Source organism: Phalangium opilio, unplaced genomic scaffold, assembly GCF_054372755.1.
Source record: "Phalangium opilio isolate 3A_F unplaced genomic scaffold, DU_Popi_V2 ptg000043l_1, whole genome shotgun sequence".
Lineage (NCBI taxonomy): Eukaryota > Metazoa > Arthropoda > Arachnida > Opiliones > Phalangiidae > Phalangium > Phalangium opilio.
In genome coordinates, this window is record NW_028324167.1 from 3,990,692 (window position 1) to 4,012,865 (window position 22,174).

A 22,174-nucleotide genomic window follows, 5' to 3' on the forward strand; every position below is an offset into this window, starting at 1 on the left:
CTCTCAGTTCTCTCTGATCAGGTGTGTGGGTGCAGTCACCTTGAAATTGAGTTTTGCAACAGGTGTAGCATAGAGGGAATGTTAACTTCCCATTTATCCTCGCAGGTAAAACAGGATGTATCAGGTTTTGAGCCGGAAGTACGTCACATTTGAGGAGTCCATCGAAAGAGAAGATATCGGGAAAATTATCTAAAATTATTCGAGGATGACCAATGGGAATTTTTATCGTTTTGTTGACGAAAGGGTACAGGCTAGTGAAATCCACGTAGTGCATTTTTTCTGTACCCGTTGTTTTATGGTAGAGCTTGTTAGCGCAACACCTGCCTCCAAAGAAGGCGTCGCGAGGGTTCAGTCTTTTGGATGTTTTAACGCGGATGTCGTTCCGTTTTAAAAATTCATTAATTTCGGGGTTATTTGTTTTGTCTTGTTTCCATTCACATTCCCATTTGACATTGACTGCGTGTCCGAGGGCCTCTAGTTTGCTAATTTTTTTCTCAGTTCTCATGTATCTTGTGTTTAACGTTTCAGTAGGGTCACCATGTAACATCTTGTTTCTACTGATGGTAAAGTGTATTTTGCATCCATGATAATAGCATCCCATATATTCGAACACTTCTTTGTTGATTGAACAAAAACCGTCTACCTTTAGGGTTTGGATTTTAACCTCTTTGCCCCTAATTGAATAGGAATATTTCTCTCGTGAGAGGTCCATTCAAGCCATTCAATGGCGCCTAAAGATTGATTTTCATAACGTCTGTAGTAGTTTGTTGGGATGATGCTAATGGTGTTCGATTTAAGATAATTTTTCCTGAAAACGTAAGAACAAACGCCAGGTAGGGTGACTGATCCGCAATTAAATTTGTCTACGCTCGTAACTTTGAGTAGGAGGGACCGAAAAGTTATACATCCTAAAAATAGGAGTAGAGTGTCGTTTTCGCAATAATAATAAAGCTCATTTAAAAAATTAAAGCCTTTACCCTTACAGACTTCCGAAGTGTGCCATTTCATAAAGGCGTCCAAGTTTTTCCTGGTAAAGTACTGACAACCATATGCTTCTGTAGGTGGTAAAGTATTTTCTAACACGTAGTTAGTCTCCTCCTGTCTATCAATATCAAACTCGTGATCCACTACGTTGAAAAGGAAATGAGGAAAGTACCCTTTAGCAGCATTAGCGAGGCCGAAAGTAGCTGGAAACTTAGATAAAGCGACGGGAATAAAATTGTATGAGTCAAGGAATAATAGATTCGATAGCTTCATTACTAAAATTCGAGTTCCGTTAATTTTCAATGATTCAGGTACAAATTTCTCGTCCCTATTAATTATTTCCCTATTTAATAGCTGGTTGTCATAATTGCTGCCAAAATGGGATAATACAATAACCTTCTTTACGTCGAATAAGCTGACTAAATAATCTAGGAATAAAGCTATGGGTTTTCCACCAGTGAAACGTTGTTGGCGAGGTCCAAATTGGTTGCATCTGACGCAATTAAAATCTAGGGATTGTTCTTCTATACAGTCTTCGCAAACAGAGATACTGACGCATAAGGTAGCTTGATGTTCATACGCCCCCAGCTTCTCTTGACATATTTTCATCTGTATACATTCCACATCAAAGAAAACATACATTAGTTCAGGTATATTACGACGAGGTTTTTTCGAGGGGATAACGCTGGGGTTTTTGTCCTTTATCACTTGAATGTAGCATAAATGATCGCTGGGTTGATGTTTTCCACATACTTGACAAAACATTTCTCCACAAGTATGGTTAGTCTTGCGGTTTGCGAAATCTATTGTTTTAAAACAATTTTTACAAAGGTAGAGCCTCTCACAAAGAGGTTTTTTGTTACCAGTTGGAACCAAGTGACTGTTATAACAGTCGTCACCCCAGAATTTTCGCAAACATGACCCACATGTTTTTTCACGGCCATGACAAATAGTGGGACGCATACATTTAAAGCACCAGTCGTTGCATTTATGAGATTGAATACGCCAGTAGGGAGTGAGACACTTCTCGCAAAAGTACTCGTGACTAAACAATAGTTTTAAATTTGTAATAACGTTGTAGTCATTATTTTCGTTAAGTAGAAAGAGGCGTGGTCTGGTGTCTGTAGGGTCATTTTCGCATAATATTAAAATGGGTACCCTATTTTCGAATTTATATACAAAGATAGAGTAAGCCGATAAATATAGTTTAAATTTCTGGAACGAATCGGGTGTTCCGCATTCGTCTAAGGTGACTCCCGCCTTACGACATAGCTCTAAAGCGGCTATTTTTTGCATTTTGTTGTGAGGACCTGGTCTGGCTACTGCGATGTAATGGGTTTCGGCCTCTTTGTTGTTTTTGTTGTTCATGTAGTCACGATGCGAAATAGCTACACAAAGACTTCGGGCCAAGCAGAGATTATCGGTACTCGTAATCCGACGTATTCCACGCCTATCTTTAGAGAAAATATTGAAGGGTTTAAGATGACGACGATTAGATCTGCCATACCCTTCAGGAATTCTCACTATATGGAATATTATTTTTACGGGTCCTTGAAAAAAATGCTCAATTTCATCGTCGTAAAGTAATTCGGCTAGTTGGTCAAAGAGGATAGAGGGATCTACTTGGTCTAGTCTTTTAAAGGATAATTCTAATTCAGACCTGCAATTTATACCTAAGGTTCTCAATGTTATTTGGACATAATCAGTGGGTAGATATTCGCTTAATACGTGATCCGTAATAGTATTTATGCTATCAACGGGGTCGTCAGTAATGTTTAGAACTAATTCTCTACCGTACATATTAAATTGTCCATAGAATTTTTCGCTCTGTTCCAAGATTTCGCAATGGGCACGTCGTGAATAGGTGAAGGTGGGCAGCCACCACCCCATTGGTCGTACGCATCGGCCGCGGCTTCTTCCGAGTCCACGAGAGACTCATGTTGACTGGGTAGGTAGTCGGAGAAGTTTAGAGACAGGTACTCAAAAGGGTCGTTTTGTTGACATTCCTGATTCAAAAATGACGCCATCTCTATACCGTATTGTGGGTTGTTGAATTCGGCGATTAAGGTTTCTTCCTGGTTAGTGGGTATTAGTTCATTCCGTCGACTTTCTATGCGATTGGCGTAAGAAATATTTAGAGGTCTAGGAATTAAGTTACTTAGGTGGTCCAATTCGTCTATTGTATGGCAGTCTTCCGGTGTTCTAGGGACGGTTCTCATGTATTCAATGACATCAAGGAATGTATGAATTATATTTAAACCCCCATTCGTAATAAAGCTGGGTAAAGTTGATGGTACATTGGCAGGGTCGATTTGTAAATAGGTACATAGGAAAAAATAAAACTTGTATAATGAAGTTAGGGGCCAAGGCCTATTTACAGCTAATTCATCTAAATTCCAGCGAAGTGATTCAGGATCCATCTTGATGTTACGACGTCTAAAATTCGAATGCGATATTCTGTTGCTATCTCTCGTTATTTTATACTAAATTTCTCTACACCTATTAGCGGGGGGAGGGGGATGGAAGGTTACCTAAGCTTCTATTGGCCAATGGTACGTTGACCTTCCGGACGTGTTTAAACTACTATTGTTAGTCAGTCAACAATAGGTGACCTAAGATTGACATCCAGGTGGCTGATGGTAACAAAAGGATGAGTCGTCAATAGATTTTTTAACTCAACAAAAGGATTGTAACAAAAGAGATGATGCGTCTTTTCTTGGGTTTTTACGACATTACATGAAGATGTAAGAAACGTATTTCTTCAATCAAATATAGACAGGTTAGGGTCGTCTCTATTAATAGATAAATAGGTCAAGTTTACTATTGTATAACTTATTTACTCATGAGTTGTTATGGAGTCAAGTACACAAAGGATGTCGAGAATTCGTCAGATCTTGGAGATTAATCCCCAAAAACTACTTATTGTATTATTTATTTTACTGATTTTGGGGGTGCTGGAATTCCTTAATCTGTGGTTTCAGAACTTTGACATAAAAATACGCTTACAGTCTAACAATGGAACAGTCAAGGACAATAGATATTTCGCAATAGCTACGTAAGAAATTTGGTATAAAAACCCCTGACTCAATAGAGTAGAGTATCATTTTTCGAGAAGACCTTAAACTCTCAAGATGGAAAATCAAGAAGGAGGCAAAAGGAAGATTGGCGTAACTAATGAACGTAAAATTAACGGGAGATTCCATATATCTAAAGAGTTGTTCTTAACAACTGGTTTTGTAAACGGAACCCTGGATCCTGAGGTTCGTCTTTGCCGGAAACAATCGGTAAAAAGCTTCGCCATTTTTACGGACACCTGGGAAAAGCTGATGCCGCGCTTACCCGTTTTAGCAGGTTGGACCGCTGCCCATGAAGCCAACAATTCTGAAATCGTTTTAAACGATACCCCCAATGAAAAAAACGACAGTTGTGGCATACCATAACACATGCCATATTAAAGACTTAATAAAGGAGGACTCTATTGTTTTGACCAGTATGGAAACAGCAGCCCTGAACCGCGTTTCGGGAGCTGTAAAGGAGCATCTCGTCAAGATAAATAACCATGAAATCGTGTTTACACACATGGCGGATATCATTATAGAGTTTTATAATGATATTTATGATAATTTATACGGGGACCACGATCGTATAGCTTATTTAGATGGACAACACGAAAAATTTGACGTCGTGGTTGGGTACTTCACCAATTTTATAACGTCGTACCAGGTGGTGATGAAATTTAACAACGTACTACAAGAAGAAAATCTTGAAAACTATTTTTATAATTATAATTTGTTCTCTGTAATTTCGGGTCAAATAACTTACATGAATGAACTTGAATTGGGGGAGTCTGTTCTGTAGAATTCGTTCCTCCAGTCGTTCCGCAAATTACCCATCCAAAGATTGTATTAAGAGCTCCGGCTGTGCCTGGTCTTCCCTTGCGAATGCCATCTCGCATTAAGTTTAGGTATACGTCGGCACCCAATAGTACGTCGATCGGGCCGGGCTGATAGAACGTTGATTCTGCCAGTTTCAACCTCTTGATATGGGTCCAGGAACTTATATTAATTGGTAGATTTGGCAAGTTCCCAGTGATAGTCTTCAGAATCAATGGCTTGACCTTGATTGAACCGGTGCCGTCGCTTGATCTGATATGAAGTTGCACACTCCCACGAGACGTGCCGATTCCGATAGCGCCAATCCCTCCAACTGTTACATTATGTTGTGTTCGTTTGAGTTGTAAGGTTCTGCAGCATTGCTCGGTAATGAAGCTCGCCTGTGACCCAGAATCCAACAGTGCGCGAATTGAGTGTTGTTGACCATTGGTAAGCTCTATCTGGACTATGGTCGTGGCTAAGATGACTTGCGCTACTGGGTTGGATTCTCTAGAGGTGTGGCCGTCGTTCAGATTCTTGTGATGAATAAATGGTTCGATGCAGGAGCCTGTTGTGTTTCATCAGGCATTTTCGACAATTTCCGGATTTACAATTCTGGAACTGATGATCGTTTCGCACGCAATTGTAGCACAATGAATGCTCCTTAACAATTTTCCATCCTTCGTCGATAGTTGATTTGATCAATGACTCACATCTATTAATGGCATGTGATCCTCTGCATATGGTACAAGTATCTCTAACTGCGCCATGATGCGTGATTGTGCTCTTCCGTTGGTGGCTTATAGGGACGACCTTGGACTTGTGCGCATGGGTAGAGGCTGAGGCCAATAGTGCCCGGGCTCGTTGCTCGAGAAAAATTGTAAGCTCATTGAAGGTTGGTCTTGTGGTAGTTGTAAGAGACAATTCCCACTGCTTCCTTGATTCTGAGTTGAGTTTCTCTTTGACTATATGAAGAAGTATGGCATCCCAATGTTGGACAGGCTCATTGAGAACTCGTAGAGAGCGGATGCATTCGGTCGTAGTATCCAGGAAACTCCGAATCGCTGTTGCCGACTCGTCCTTGACACTGGGTTGGTTAAACAGTCTCTTGATCTGTGCATCGATGATCTCTCTGGTGTTGTTGTATCGACCCAATAGAATGCTCCATGCTTCGTTATAATTGGCATCGGTTTAACGAGGACGGCTGCCTCACCACTGAGGGATGATTTCAGGTATTGTAGTTTTTGAGCTCCCGATAACGATGAATTGTGAACTGTTGCCGTAAAGAGGTCATGGAATGTAAACCACTCTGTATAATTACCACTGAATGTTGGAAGCTCCATTTTCGGAAGTTTGATGTCCGCTGTTGTTTGTGCTGTTATGGGTTGTGGAGCTACCCTCTGGTGTGCGATAAGTAGTCCAGTGAAGAACATGCTTAGTTCTTCCGCCCGTGTAATGAGGTCGTTGTATTCCTTTTCATTTGCATCAAACGTGGCCACTGTGCATATTTCTACGATGGCCTCTTGTACGTTTTCTAATTCGGTTAAGACCTTGTCCGTCCTATCTTGATATGTCTTGACAGCAAGATCCCCAAGCGGTTGAGTTGTATGAGTGACTCGGATGCCTTCTAACCTGGTTATTTGCCCTTTGATAGCCCGACGTTATTCAATAAGACGTCCATGACTTGTGCTTGAGTTGTGCTTGAGTTCAGTACTTATGTTACAATCAGACTGCTTCTATACGCATGAATTGCGGCCAGTTCTCCCAGATGAGTTGTAGTTGCTCACTAATGTTTACGATATCCGGCTCGACGGACCAGAAAATGAACGCGCATACAATCCGAAATGCAACATACGAAGTACTCTAACTAAGTAATTTAAATATAATAGCAGTTTTATTCACGTAATTTACAACATTGTCTAGTTCCGATAAAATAACAACAACTGAATTTTCTTCCCGTATGTTGGCTTATTTATACAATAAATTTTCAATAGTAAAAAACATGTTATCCTAATATTAGATTACAAAGAAATAGCCTTTTTCACATAGCTTGCTAAAAAACATAGTCGTGAACAACGTGTTCTAATCTAGTTCGGTTCTGTTCTAAGCTGCAACAGATATGAGGTTAAATAAAATTGAGATTTATATTTTATGGAATATTATTTTCTAACGTAGATTACCAAGTCCATCGGTCCTTTATTGGGAGACAAATTGGACCTTAGTCTGAAGCTATTATCAGTATTTTGTTTTAAATCTATTATTATGTAAGAATACACTTTTTCGGTACACTCTTCGTACGGTTCTGTTAGCGTTTGGTGTCTGTAGGAAAAAGCTGACGACTTTAATATCGAACCTACTTTTTATACCTAGGATTTTTAATTATAACAATATAAGAACCGTTCAATGATATCTTTCTAGAATATTTACCGGGGTTAAAGACATTTTGTGATAATAGTACGATACTTAAAGATATATATTTAAACCATTTTTCGTCATTAACGCGAGAACGTACATGAAGGAGGAATTTTATGAAACTTAATGTTGAAAAGGATAAAGCACTTCGCATTGTGACCGCTTTACTTTAAAAATAATCTTGTTCAAAGTAACATTTTGATTTTCAAATTTTGATATTCTAATTGGTCGACCATCTTTGTAATCACCTCGGAGATTATAGGACCGCTAGGTTCCTTGAAATCATTTACTAATCAATAACAAAGCCCACGCTTTTTGTTTTTCCTTAATTGAATCTTTTCTGGTTAGGAGGCTCGAGCCGCAAAAATGAATCCATTATTTAAGTATTTAACAAGCACCAAATTCGAGCCGTACTCCCCCGCGGCTCCTTATACGATTAACCGTTAGTAGGCAGCTTCTATTGTAGGTCTTGGAAAACTGTTACGATTATTATCTTCCCCGATAAAACCGTGTTCGAACGGATGATTATAGGACCGCTATGTTCCTTAAAATCATTTACTAACCAATAATAAAGCCCACACTTTTTTCTTTCTCTACAATTGAACCGAACCTTTACTGGTTAGGAGTCTCCAACCACACAAATAAGTCCGTTATTTAGATATTTTATAAGCATCAAGTTCAAGCAATACTTCCCAGCGGCATCTTCTATTGAACACTGTTATGATTAATGTCATCCCCTACAAAACCATGCTCGAAGGAATGATTATTTGACGGACTATGCCATTCAATAGCTTGTTCGCAATCGTCACTTTTGATAGCATCTTTAATTAGAGTAATGGTTGTAAAATGCAGTTGGAACACCAGCATTTACTATGGTTCCAGTTATTATAGCGTCTTTACTATTAACCTTATTGTGATCAGTTAATTGTTCCTATTTTGTGATTAAACAAATAACACGTAGAGTCGTATATACTTCTGGTCCAATGCACGTCAATAGGTGTGCCTTCTTCATAGGAGCGGCAGTGATCGCCATGGTTTCGAAGAATATTTCGAGTCTTTCAGAGTAAATAGTCGAAAAGTCGAGGTGAAGAGTGTGTCTGGGTTCTTCGTCATCCATTGTAGCTAGTCTTGGGTTGATTCTCCGCTAACGGTACCTCCTTGAAAAAGAACTGCGGTGTGGTCCGAGTAAGCACTTTTAGCCGTGAAGTACTTATGAGAGTTCGTAAAGCTCCGTCGCCATTTTTGTTGTGTTTGGGTGTTGGGTTTTAATGTGATAAAACACAATATTAACTACGCATAAAACTTCTTTATTGTTGAGTAATTAACAAGTCGTTTACGGTTAAGGGAACAGGATGCAGACTGATCGGTAGGTAAAACAGAGAATGCCGCACGGGCTTATGTGAGCTACTTTTATACATGAGTTCTTATCAGTTATTAATATGCAAAAAACCTTTTGGCCTATTCAGCTAGCTAATTGGACCAAGTCATCTTGCGACTTATTGCCCCTTATCTCACGCCTTTACAATGCATAGAAGGGTGGTGGCTAGCCCCTATGCCACAGCTAACCGACAGCGCCCTATACTAACTATTACCGTTAACCTCTGCAAGTTTTGATGGAAAGGAGAAACCGGGTTAGACCGCGGAGGAAAACTCCTTTAACAAGCGGGGAGAGAACTTGCAAACTCTACGCAGAAGGATTTCTTCCCAGATTTTTCACCCGGTGCCACAGTCCGGGATCGAACCCGGGATCCTCTTGCTGCGAGGCGAAAGCGCTAACCGCTACGCCACCCCACCTTACAGTGATAATCTTTCTTTGGTCTATTTATACATTTACAACATAAATAAATTAGGAACCATGTCAATAAATAGCGTTAATAATCTACTCAAGTTTTATGGCCTATTTAAAGTAAAGAGAAATCGTTGAAAATTATGTCTTTGGGACTAGCCTCACATTTGTATTGTGTTGAACGCCACTTATCAAAAGAACCAGAAAATGTCTGTTGAAGTTTTTTCCGAAGTCTTGCTTCAGAATTGGCTTTTGATTTTGCATTCTTCAAACGGATTTTCTCTTTGTACTCCTTTCTCAATTTTTTCAAATGTCCATTTCCAATTGTGTTAATGAAATACTTTAAAGGTGTTTAAACAAAAAGTTCTTTGTACTAACAGACATGCCTTCGCAAACCGTGTTCCAAATTTCTATTACTTCAAAATCTTGTTCTACACTTTCTATAACTTTTTCGACCCTTTTTTCAATATAATAATTTTTTTAATATTCGGCATCATGCTTGTATAACAGTCCAAAAAAATAAAAGACCTCGTTAGTAGGGTGAAAAAACCAACTCTATCTTGGGATTCAATCCAAGATCATACGTCCTTTGCAACATTATATTTTGTAGTGGTTAATCTTGATGATAATGTCCTTTCTTCCTCAGATTTCCTGCATAATGAGCGTAAAATTGCACCGATCACATACATCAGCACAGCTGGAGATTCCTTAATTGGAGAGTTTATATCAATTTTCGTTATTGGTAACTTTCTTGAACCAAGTTCAATTATCCTCCAAACAAGACAATTTATAGCTGAAAGTCTTTGAATAGACTTTTAATCAGCAAAACCCAATAAAATGACAATTTTTTTGTCATACTACTTATTTTATGCCATCAACATACCGAAGTATGTTTTTACGACTTAGTAATTGTAAGGGTTTTCCCTTTGATGAATTAAGATGTTTGTCTCGTGTGAAACTTTGTCCTCCGATGTCCTGGTTAAAATTGGACGTATAACACTTTTAACCCTATTTTAAATCCCTACAATGTAGGCTTGAAACCCAAGATTACGCCTCATAAGCATCTTTTCTCATGCGTAGCTTCTCAAGGTTTTCTATTATCTCTATCTGAACATAAATAATATTTTTACTCCTGGCGATAGTTCGGGTTGACGTGACCATAGGTCTCAACTTTGACCCTACCGCTTTCACTCGAGACATTTCAACTCATTTATAAATACGACGTTATTACGCTAAATTAATTTACAAATTAATGGGTTAGGAACTATCGACTAAAGTTGCTTAGGGAAGTAAAAGTAAATCTTAATTATATCACAACCTTTGCGAAGGTTAAGAATGTCGCGCATTTTTGGTTTCAACAAAATTAGAGAGTTAAATTTGGAAATGTCTTTGAAAGAAGTTAAAAGCTTACGATATCTTTATCGGATTGGTAGCTGGGATTTGAAGTCGATAAAGCTTCCCAACGATTGTTATTGGTGTATTTGTTCTGAAAATTTCTTCTATGAAAAAATAGCAGGCAATGACCAATATGGCAAACGCCACGATGACACCAGTGACGGAAAACAACATGGTTGTTAATGACACTGTTAAGGGAAAAACACAACACATGCGACGATAGCAACAAGGGGTGAAATTGGGGTAAAGAGCTCGATAGGACAAGTTGATCGTCGAAACTTTTCAGCTCCAAAACTGGGAAATTGACTCGTAATTTTGAGCCTGGTGGACTAGTAACTAACCAATCGCAATGAACATTGTCCATGGTTATTGGAAGAGAGTTTGAGGGATTATTTGGCCTTAAAAAGGAGAAGCTTCGCGACGGATAACTTTGGTTTAGATCAATTCTTCCACTGCAAGCTACAACAATTAACTCCAATTAAATTATTGGCAATTAATAAATAATTACACGAACTTACAATCCGGTACAAGTTCGTAATATATCTTAAAATATTCAAATTTGGCACCGGCGTTTATTTGAATGTCAAATTCTACTTTTCCTTTCGAGTAAATCTTTGTTGGAAAATTATTGACATCTGCGAAATTTAAGTTTAATCACGGATTAGCACTACCCGAACTTATTAAGTAACTATCTATCTAACTAACCTTGACTAGTGTATATTTGGTCGTCTTACGTCGAAGAAAAAGTCAAGGCGCCATTGTTCGATAGAGTTATGACTAACGTAAACATTTTTGTCGTTCCAAAACCGAAGATCGAATATTGACAATTTAGAGGCGTGTTTCGGTTGTAATTGTAAACGGGCGAAATCAAGGAACCCGATTGGGCGTCTCATTATAATCTTCAGCTAAATCCATGAATTACAAAACATAAATCTAGCTCTAAATTGACATAATAGACAACTGATAAATCTCGTGTAATAAGCAAGAACATTAATTACTACATTTCACATTTTTCTCCCTGCAATCTAAAGATTGTTCACACCAACTATTCGTGCGATGACGAGATTAATATTCACTAGAGAATTTTGACAATAACAACTTACCTCTAATCAATTGTTTCGTAATTTCTTTCAATTTCTTTTCGACACGCTTTTTCGATTTTGACTTCACAACACTTCAAACACAATAAAAAACATGTACCAAACTATCGTCTTCCATTAATTGTTCACTCTGTTCACTTAGCAACCCCTTGAAGTGATTTAGGAATTTCATCATCAAACCCATTGTTCTTTAAATCCTATAACGCTACTATTATTTCTTCACCATCAAGGTTGTAATTCTCATCACCCTCACTAGAATGAGCTCTTGATATGGCGTCTGTAATAATTCTCTCAATCTTAATTTAAGAGGCTGTTTGTCCAAATTAAATACATACTGGAAGCATCGCTATCAACGTTGTTCTCGTCATTGCTAATGCTTTCGCCTACACTATTTAAATACAATTCATAATTTCACAAGATTCTGTCATATTGCAATAACATTATATAAAACAGTATTACTCAAAGATGCTAGAACTGGCGTGGAAACATTTAAACCCCGAGTTTTTAGAGTATTGATTCCAAACGAGCATCCAGGATTATAAGGATTCATTGTATCCAAATACACCTAAATCATATTATATTTGCTTATCATTTAGTTAACTAACCAAAACCAATAATACATTTCAATTTCCTAAGTGTGCTTAACGCAACAAGGAACGCGAATGAAGCAACCAGGGTCGAATTTGCAGAATGAAGGGGATAATCAAACCTAAACAGAGTTTTTGAAACTTTTAAAGCAGACCATAGCTATAGCAGACGAACCTGGACCAACACGTGACTAAAAAAGCTTGTCTTATTTTTCGATTCCATTTACTCCTCCTTCTGCCCTTGGCTCGCAGGTTGGACCGTCAACTATTACCCTTGGACTTCTAATTGGAGGCGTCCATCGATGGCGTTGCATTCCTTGGGTCAGTGATTGCTGCAAATTCTGCGCATACTCCGTTGTAAACTATCAAATGATACACCAAATTCAAAGTGTTTTTTATCAACCAAGAAATAAGTAACCGGTTAAACACCGATTTTAACGGTAGCTTCGGTAACTCCATGTGCTGAACGCAGCCACAGCAGACGACATTTACGATCCCTGCTTTGATCAAGTAAGTAAAGTGGTGAGTGTAATTTATTTAAGGGTTAAACTAATCTCCTTAATTTATGAAGTATTCTACTAACCTCTTTAATTTATGAAGTATTCAACTAATCTCTTGAATTATTCCCGCAGTCAACGAATCTCTTAAATATTTCGAGGCTACATCTAATCTGTTTAGTTTTTCAAGGATTTAACAAAGTTTTAAGGATAACAATAATCCCTTTCATTTTTCAAGATTCAAGTTTCAACTAATTTCAAATGGCTGGCGCTATGGCTCGTGTCTTGCTTGCTCAAGTAGCGGAGGAGCTAGAAGCAAGAGAACGGCGAAAAAGATATCGTCAAACGAGAGAGGAAGGGCGCGCAATTCTTATGCCAGATGCCGAGTTTTTGCGCCAATATCGCACGACGAAGGCCAAAGTCACCGAGTTGTGCAATTTGTTGAGACCAGAGTTGCACAAAGAATAAAGAGGCCGTAACCAATATGTTTAGTCTGTCGAGGATGAAGTTCTAGTGACGTTACTCTTCTATGGTTCTGGTAGCTTCCAACATAGCCTCGGAAGTAATTACGAGCACGGAATGAGCCAGTCCTCCGTAAGCAGAGCTTTTGAAAAAGTGGACGAATGCCATTAACACCAGAATGAGAGACTTCATACGCTTCCCTACTGGTGATGCTGAAGTCGTTGAGGTTAAGGTTAGTGTCATATTAAATCATTGGACCAAATGTTGTGTGTTATATCTCTTATTTCCAAATGTCTTAGGTGTCATTCAGGCTTACTTGCTCTTTCCCTGAGGTACTGGGTGCCATTGACTGGAAACATGTTGGAATTAGAGCCCCAGCTACGGATCCCAATGCATTCTTGGACAGGAAAGGAAATTATTCCATTAATGTGCAACTAGTAATTAATATTTCATACTTGTCTGCATATTAACAATGAATGCAAAATTACAGATGTCGTAGCTATGTGGCCTGTTAGTACACATGATGCATTCATTTGGCGTTTCAGTGGAGTGTTGGAGCGATTTAAGGCTGGGGATATGCCGCGTGGCTATCTGCTTGGAGATAGTGGGTACCCACTGCAATCATTTTTAATGACTCCTCTGCTGCGAGCTGTTACACCCAATGAACAGCGTTATAATGAACGCCATATGTCAGGTATTAGAACATTTATTATTCCACAATGTTATACATAAATAATATTGTGCAGATAATTCTCTTATGATAAAGCATATAAAAGTACAAGAGTGCTTAGCAAATCTTTTACCCAATTAGAAGATTTATAGACTAAGAAGCTGTTAAAGGGAATCCAAAGAAGGCTGCGGCAGGTGCGTAAGAATTATTTGAAGTACGTCACAGGCACAACGTGAAACCAAGATTAAAAGACTCCAAATTAAGTGGAACTGGATACTTCTTCCTTGTCCTCATGAGATTGCAGTGCCAAATCCCTAAAGTCGAATAAAAACAACCTAAGTTTCTTTTAATCACGCCTCTTCTCGCTCACATGCCTCTAACGTATGTCAAACATTTTATATCCACCCACCATTGCGTTCCTTGTAGTCCTTTTAAGTATGCATATGTTACACAAAGTAAGTTTTTTGCATTCCCCGTGTTGCTCGGCCATTCATGAAGTGGGGACTTCAGAGAGAAGGCTACAGTTTGATCCAGTACTTGACTAACCTGCCTCACCAAGGGCCTGACAACACTTAACTAAAATTAATGAAGAGAGAGAGAGAGAGGGGAGAAATATTCTGTAGCCCCTTTAGTGAAAACTATCAGTAGCAATACCACAACTCTTTATCTCTTAAGATGACTGATATGACGCTTTTTGATGAACCAAAAGTAAAATAAATATGAGAGCGATTGAAATATCCGGATGGAATTGAATAAGGAAGATATTTTCCCACTTCTTGTAGGAAATTTTTCTTATTGTCTGTGCAAAACAGCGATTAGGGCTTGCGTTGATTATCTCCAAGTCCGTCAAGACTTTGATTAACCTATACCTGTATAAGTGAAAGTCCCGACTGGCAGATAATCAACTCCAAGCCCGAATCACTGTTCTACGAACAAAGTTTAAATTTTGCATAGACAATAGAAAGATGTTCCTAATCCGCGTACATTTGGATACATAGCGGCCAGAAGGGGGAAATATCTTCATTATTCAATTCCGTCCGCATGTTTCAAACTCTGTCATTCATATTTCATCCCATTGACAAAGTATTTCATCAGTTTTTTGGGTTGAATATTCCACCAAGAAAAGTAAAAAAGTGGCCTCACGAAAGTTATTTATTTATGAGATGATATTGGTATATTCCACGCAAAACCATAAACTGGTGTAAGCGCAATCATATCGATGTCACATACCAACTAATATTGGGTTGTTCGCAGCGCTAGATAATTCTTGAAATCTAAAGCCATTTTGCAATGCTTATCTAACCATTGTATTGCCCCTTTAAGATAATGTGACTTCTAAATGACCTATGTTTTTCTTAAGCCGTTCATTGATTATCTTTATCATTTAGGGCGCAATGTCATTGAACGTGTCAATGGCATTTTAAAAATGCCGTTCCGCTGCTTGGACGCGACTGGAGGGAACCTTTGCTACATACCTGAAAAGGTATGCGCGATCATTAGTGCTGAATGTATTCTGTACAATTTCTGCGTGGATCAGCCAATGCCTGCCGGGGGAGGTAGAATAAATCCTTTTTAATGTTAATTTGGACATGAGGGCTTGAATCCAAATTTTCTCATAGTAGCTGCACCAAATCCAAATATAGGAGGTCGAATGAATGCTGCTGAGCCTCCTAATGACAATGAGCTTCTTCAAGCTGGACGTTTGACTAGACAAGGCTTAATTAACCTTCCATGTAAGGCCCTTGAATATCTTTTACTAACGTGTAGTATCTGTTAGGGCTTTCCATAACATAGCGATCAGTCAATTCAAACAAATCTTTATAAAAACAGAGTATTGCCGGGAAAACTGCATTATTTCAAACATTTTCACTGTTTGAAGCTATGAGATTCTTAATTGGTGTAGTCAAAAGTGGATGAGAGGAAAAGTATGAAAATGGCCAAAAGTCGCGGGTCATCAGAGTGTCGCCATATTTGACCGTTTTATTGGCGTAGCTATACTGGGCCTGTTCACTCCCTTAAAATAAGTCTTGTGTTAATTCGCGGTTACCGTCGTCTGCTATTGTGTATGCTAACACTTCCTCGATTTGTGTTTGTAGTCAGGACAGAGTAGCTGGTAATGTTTTAAAAGGTATTTGAGGGTATAATATGGATTTAAGTAAGGTTATCGAAGCAATAGAAAAGCACATAAAACTAGATACGTTTAAAACGAATCTCTGTAATTTAGCTATGGCGCGAGCAGCTTGCGTCGTGATGCGCGTGATCGAGTGGGCTTTCGTTAAACCAAGGAGCATAAATGTCAGAACTACTTTCAATCGCGAGTTTGCAAGTCCATCAGTCACAGTAAACTAAATAGTTATTGGCGAAACTTTGATGTCCGCGTTTTTTAACACAGACTCTATGGCCATTGTCATACTTTCCCTCTCATCCACATTTGGTGTAGTTACTTGACAGACAATCTATTGATTCGTAGTAAAATCACTGGTCGTTATCGTAAGGAACGCCTCCTTTACTTTTTTTGATCAATGATTTTACACAATGTATAATCGAAAATACTAAATAGGATTCAAGCAGAGGCCACAACGCAGAGGACACACAACATGGCGAGTGCTTTGAGGCAGTTAGGCGACAAACGGGAGCCTGAGAAGAATTTCGATATTGGTGACATGTTGAAGCAAAGGATGCTCTACTTACCTTAACTTTTTCTTTGTTAATAACGTCTCCCCAATTGCGTTAGTTATTCAATTTAATTCTCAATTTGGTATGCACCATTTTCATGGCATACCATGAAAATGATTCTTTCATGAATCATATCTCAATTCTTTTAATAATTCAAGTCGACGTGAACTCTTTTCACATCTTTATTACTAATTATTCTTTTCTTTATTGTCAATATCTTAATTTCATTCCAGTTTGCTTCATGTTCAATCTTTTTCATTATCATTGTAAATTATCTTTTCTTCACGCCCAATTTGGCGTGCACCGGTTTTGTTGATACAATTCATTACATACGCCAATGACATGCATGTTATAATTTATTGCTCGCACTACCCGTTTGCATTTTATAATTTAATTTATTACATGCGTTACTAGCATGCATTTTATAATCTAATTTAATACTAGCATGCTTTTTATAATCTAATTTAATACTCGAATGCATTTCTTAATCTAATACTCGAATGCATTTCATAATCTAATACTCGAATGCATTTCTTAATCTAATACTCGCATGCATTTCTTAATCTAATTCTCGCATGCATTTTATAATCTAATACATGTTAGATAGAATTGATCCAGCGAAGGGTCTCATGAATGATGGTAAAACCTGTAAGGCTTCATCTCCCAGTAAATCGTGAGGTACAATGATGTCAGTACCAGGTTGATTAGTGGGGCTGGGAAATCAACTTTTCTATTTTAATTATCTTCCCGAATCCCGGAGATTTAAAAATACTACCCTAAGAACGTGATCCAAATCCACCAACATGAAGGGTTCTCAATCTGTAATTCCCATTTACTACTGCCATAAGGACAATAGAATTAGTGGATATTTTTTTTAATAACTATTGAAATTCCCTTACTATTAAGAAATTTTTCCATTTAGTTTGTAGTTATGGAAAACAAAGCCAGTTTTTTGGTCTTAAAAATTAAGAATTGTTTTCAGCCTACTGCACCAACACGCAGGATGATTCCACTTGTCACATTTTGATTTCGTTGTTGTCTTCAAACGAAAATTTATTATCTTAAGTGAACTGTTTTAAATACGTTATCTCAAAAGAACGTATATCGAATTAAGTGTTAACCAAATAGCTTTAAGTATCTGCTTAATTATGTTTGATGCCGTTGTTATACCAACAAGAATGGCGTAAGCAATGCTAGTTAGATTTTGCTCTGTTGCAAGATATCTAAACATAAATAGTCGGTTTTAAAACAATAGTTCATCCAAATACCATAATATGAAATCAATACCGGAGTGTCAGTGTTAAACGTAATTCTGCATAAAATCGGTAAATGATGCCATTCCTTCACCATGAGAGTGTAATTTTGGAATTATCAAGGATAGAAGGAAATAAATCTTCGTTGGTGACATACTTGTGAGGTTATGGAAATGGTGACATTCTTGTGAGGTTATGGAAATATTGGTAGTCATGTTTAAGCATAGCCTTTAAATTATTACGACATGATTTAAACATAAATTTTCACTGTTAGGGACCAAGGCTGATTGACTTAAGTGCCTCTTGAAGCACAGTCAGCTGGATTTTGAGTACCCGGTACATGATGCCAGTGAGCTGCTGGAAGAGTTTCTTGAATTGTTGAAACCCTATTTGCTACGAAGGTCTTCCACCGTGAGGGTTGCGATGCCAGCCAGACCAGAACTGTTGTTGAGTCTGACCAACAATGAACTTCTCTTATGTTGATTTTCAAAGCTTCAAGCATGATCATGATCAAATCAACAAGTAGAACAGCAGCACAGAGTTCCAATCTGGCTATTGTTATTGGTTTCAACGGTGCGACTCTTGTTTTGCTGGCAATCAATTGCGATTTGATTTGCCCGCTGTCGCTGATTGTCTGTAGATATACCGCTGCTGCGGATACCTTTTCTGAGGCATCACAAAATCCATGGATGCTTATTTCTCTCGGATCAGCTTGAGAAATATGTCGTTGAACTGAAATAAGTTCTATTTCTGGTAATTCCTTACGAAATTCTTGCCATGTATGGATGATATGAGGAGGTAGTTCCTCATCCCAATCTTTTTTCTGTCGCCACATTTCTTGCATGAGTAGTTTGGCTCTGATAGTTACTGGTGCTAACAGTCCAAGTGGATCGAAACACCTCGAAATGTCTCTGAGTATGGTTCGCTTGCTGACCTTGAGTCTCATACTTGAGGAATGGACGATGAATGTGAATTGATCTGAGGCAGGATGCCAATGAAGACCTAATGTCTTCATGCATTCATTCTTGTAAATGTTGAGAGAAGCTTTGACTTCTCTTGCTTCAGCTGGTACTGACTGTAATACAGCTAATTCGTTTGAGGCCCACTTCCTGAGTTGGAAGCCTCCCTTTGAGGTTGCTTGGATTAATTCTGCTTGTAATGCCAAGGCTTGACTGATTGAGTTTTCTCCTGACATGAGATCATCTACGTAGAAGTCATGAGTGAGTGCTTCATGTGCTAATGGAAGTGTGTTCTTCTCATCTTGTGCGAGTTGTTGAAGTGCTCTGACGGCCAGGTACGGTGCTGAAGAAGTACATATGTGATTGTCAACAACCGATAATCTTGAAGAGGTTTGTTGATGTTGCTTCGCCAAACAATGCGTTGTGAGTCCGTATCGTCACGATGAACACGAACTTGTCTGTACATTTTCTCGATGTCTGCTGTCATTGCAATAAGATTGGACCGGAAACGAATTAACAACTTGATTAAATCGTCTAGCAGAGGAGGGCCGACTATCATTATGTCATTCAATGATAGGACAGTAGAAGCCTTGGCTGAGCCGTCAAAAACGACTCTCAATTTAGTAGTGGTGCTTGTTTCCTTGGTAACGCCTTGATGGGGCAGGTAGTAATGGGATACAACCTGATCATTGAATAATTCATTAGGCTTGATGAGTTCCATGTGACCCAAAGCTTCATATTCCATCATACAGTTTCGATATTGGTCATATAGATCAGGCTTCGATTGTTGACGTCGTTCATTGGCTAGAAAGCGACGAACTGGTCGATCCTGTGAGTTTCCAAGAGCTTCTGATTCATGTCGTACCACGTATCTTCCGGTAACGTCTCGCGTATGAGTCTTGAGGAAATGCTCTTCACATTGCACTTCAATAGGTGCGAGTCCTTTCTTGCGAGGTAATTCTTCGACTTCCCAAAATTTCTGTAGTAGAGTATCAATGTTGCATTGATGGACTTGAATGTCTGATTGGCTGATACTCGTGTCTTGAGGTCCAGAAATAGTCCAACCAAAAATCGTGTTTAAAGCGCCTAGGGTGCCTGTTGGTCCCTTACATTGGCCTTCACAAATGATGTCCATGTAGACATCTGCACCCAAAAGAAGGTCCACTTCTCCGGGTGTATGAAAGAGTGGATCTGCCAGTTGTAAGCCTTGCAAGTGTGACCATTTGTTTGAGTCACATGCTACGCTTGGCAAGACTCCTGTGACTTGTTTCAAAATCAATGCATCTACCTTGAGTTTGATGGTCTTGTTTATTCTAAAGCGAATCTCTAGAGTCACGCTGCTACGAGCGGTTCCAATGCCGGAAGCTCCGATTCCACCGATTGATACAGTGAAGTGATTGCGCTTTTGTTGAAGCCTTTTTGCGAAACGGTCAGTAATAAAGCTCGCTTGCGAAGCAGAGTCAAGCAGTGCTCGTACTGACTGAAGCTGACCGCTGGAATCGACAACTTGTACAAGAGCTGTTGCTAATATGAATTGCAAATTGTTGATAGCATTTCTTGAAACATTCGAGATGATTTCAGAAGGTGGTTCTTCTGTGTTTACTGCGGCTTGGTCTTCAGGTTTGTCTAGGTGCAGCAACGTGTTGTGTTTTGAATTGCATTTTCTGCAGTTTCCTGCACGACAGTGTGTACCTTGATGACCCTGTCGTTGACAATTGAAACAGACTGCAGCTTTCCTGATTAGTGTCCAACGTTCGGAGAAGGGGCTCTTCAGTAACGTGGAACAATTGTAAATGGAATGTGCTTCCTTGGTCAGGCAATGTTCACGTGCTGTTCCAAGATGCGTCACTGTTGTGGGCTTTGGTTTTACAGTGGATCTTGCTTTGGTAGAGGACGTTGACTGTTGTACTGCAGCCAACGCTCTAGCATGTTGGTCGAGAAAGTTCATGAAATCCTCGAAAGTAGGTTCCACATTTCCTGGCAATGACAGTTCCCATTCGCGACGAGAGGCTGGATCAAGCCTTTGCTTCATCATGTGTAGTAATATTGAGTCCCAATATTGAACTGGCTCTTTTAGTACTTTCAAAGCTCGAAGTGATTCTGACTTGGTGTCCATGAGACGGCGGAGAGCTACTGCTGATTCTTGTGTGATGTGTGGTTGCGAAAATAACCGCACTATGTGTGCGGCTATAAGCTCATTGGTGTCGTTATACCTTTGCGTCAACACATCCCATGCTTCAGGATAGTTGGCATCCGTAGTTGGTATTGATTTGATTAAAGTAGCTGGTTCGTTTTTCAATGACGCCTTGAGGTATTGAAACTTTTGCGCGCCGCTCAGTGAGTTATTGTTGTGGATCATAGCAGTGTATAGGTCGTGAAAGGTAAACCAATCGTCATTGTTACCCCCAAAAGTAGGTAGTTCCACTTGAGGTAACTTTATATCCGGACTGGGTGTAGAACCTGTGCTTGTGGTTTGTTGTGAGCCTGTGACTGGCGATGTGGTGGATTGTGCTGAAGCCGTAGCTTGTTGTCCTTGTTGGATGTTATGCACAATATCCGCAAAATTAATATGTAATTCTTCCAGTCTATTGATAGCTAAATTATGCTCTGTTTCATGCAATGAATATTCGTCTGGATCACATATTTGAACTATCTCTTCTAGTAGTTTATCGTAACTAGTAGTGAGTTCATCGATCTTGTGTAGATACATATATAAGACCATTCTGCATAGTGAAACATCCAGGAAATATATCCCAATACTTCAGAGTTTTTTAATGATGGAGGAGACAACGGGAAATAAAGAAGAGTAAAACCAATACTGCCCTAAAACAGATGCTGATTATATCGACGCTGCTGGGAACACCCATTCTCGAAAATGACACGAAATTTTACAAGCAAAGCCTGCAAGAGGTCTTTCGGATACACCTGCCACTTCAACACAAAAATTATTGAAATGAAGCTGGTGATGTGCGAATGGCATTTGCGAATCATTTTGTTAAAAAAAACGGAGAAATAACTTGGCAGTAGGATTTACTAAGATTGAAAAAGCCTTTAAAGAGAACACAATAAACTCCAACGCGAGGTTAATTTATCACAATTAACGTATTTTTTGAGTAAAACTAATAATTTTAAAACTATTTCAATATATTTAAGCAGAATTAAACTTTCACTTCAAGAACGAGAGAATTAATTTAAGCTTAGTTTTTTTGGAGTGGCACGTCTTCGAGTATATCTGCAAAATAGTCAGCAAATCTTTGTGATTTTGATCTATTTCCCAGTTCCCTAACAAGAAAAAACTTAACTTAATCTCTTAACGTTAATACTTAACATGGAGCTGTACAAGGGTTTAGTTTTTGTTTCTAGCCTCTCAGGGCAAGTTCGTTGTCTATTTTTGATTGGTGTGCACTGCATGGCTCATAAAAGAGAACTATTATGCAAAAATGCTTTCAATGGAAATAAGAAAATTAAAGACTTTGATCAAATTATTTTAGATATTATTCATTTTTACCATAAATCATACA

At 38.7% G+C, this 22,174-nt stretch overlaps 2 protein-coding genes across 2 annotated transcripts; both read right to left on the reverse strand.

The window, feature by feature from the left end:
- Positions 1-4,720: 4,720 nt before the first annotated feature.
- Positions 4,721-7,970, reverse strand: LOC149677709 (uncharacterized). The gene is made up of 5 exons (XM_089837381.1): positions 7,958-7,970; positions 6,178-6,501; positions 5,468-6,025; positions 4,807-5,424; positions 4,721-4,731 (listed from the first exon to the last, which is right to left on the reverse strand). The coding sequence occupies exons 1-5, from the start codon at positions 7,968-7,970 to the stop codon at positions 4,721-4,723; spliced, it is 1,524 nt and encodes a 507-aa protein (XP_089693507.1).
- A 10,016-nt stretch (positions 7,971-17,986) lies between these two features.
- LOC149677710 (uncharacterized) lies at positions 17,987-21,363 on the reverse strand. Its single transcript, XM_089837382.1, has 2 exons — positions 19,108-21,363; positions 17,987-19,057 (listed from the first exon to the last, which is right to left on the reverse strand). Exons 1-2 carry the CDS (start codon positions 21,361-21,363, stop codon positions 17,987-17,989), a joined length of 3,327 nt encoding a protein of 1,108 aa, XP_089693508.1.
- Between the last annotated feature and the right edge of the window lie 811 nt (positions 21,364-22,174).

What these genes read in the sequence shown, in the direction of transcription:
- LOC149677709 (XM_089837381.1), bottom strand. An exon ending in GGAGCTTCCAACATTCAGTG is followed by an intron (nt 6,026 to 6,177) that starts GTAATTATACAG and finishes ATTATAACGAAG; the next exon opens with CATGGAGCATTCTATTGGGT. An exon ending in CGATCATCAGTTCCAGAATT is followed by an intron (nt 5,425 to 5,467) that starts GTAAATCCGGAA and finishes GAAACACAACAG; the next exon opens with GCTCCTGCATCGAACCATTT.
- LOC149677710 (XM_089837382.1), bottom strand. Translation starts at nt 21,363, where the DNA reads ATGTATCTACACAAGATCGATGAACTCACTACTAGTTACGATAAACTA. An exon ending in TCGAGAAAATGTACAGACAA is followed by an intron (nt 19,058 to 19,107) that starts GTTCGTGTTCAT and finishes TGTTTGGCGAAG; the next exon opens with CAACATCAACAAACCTCTTC.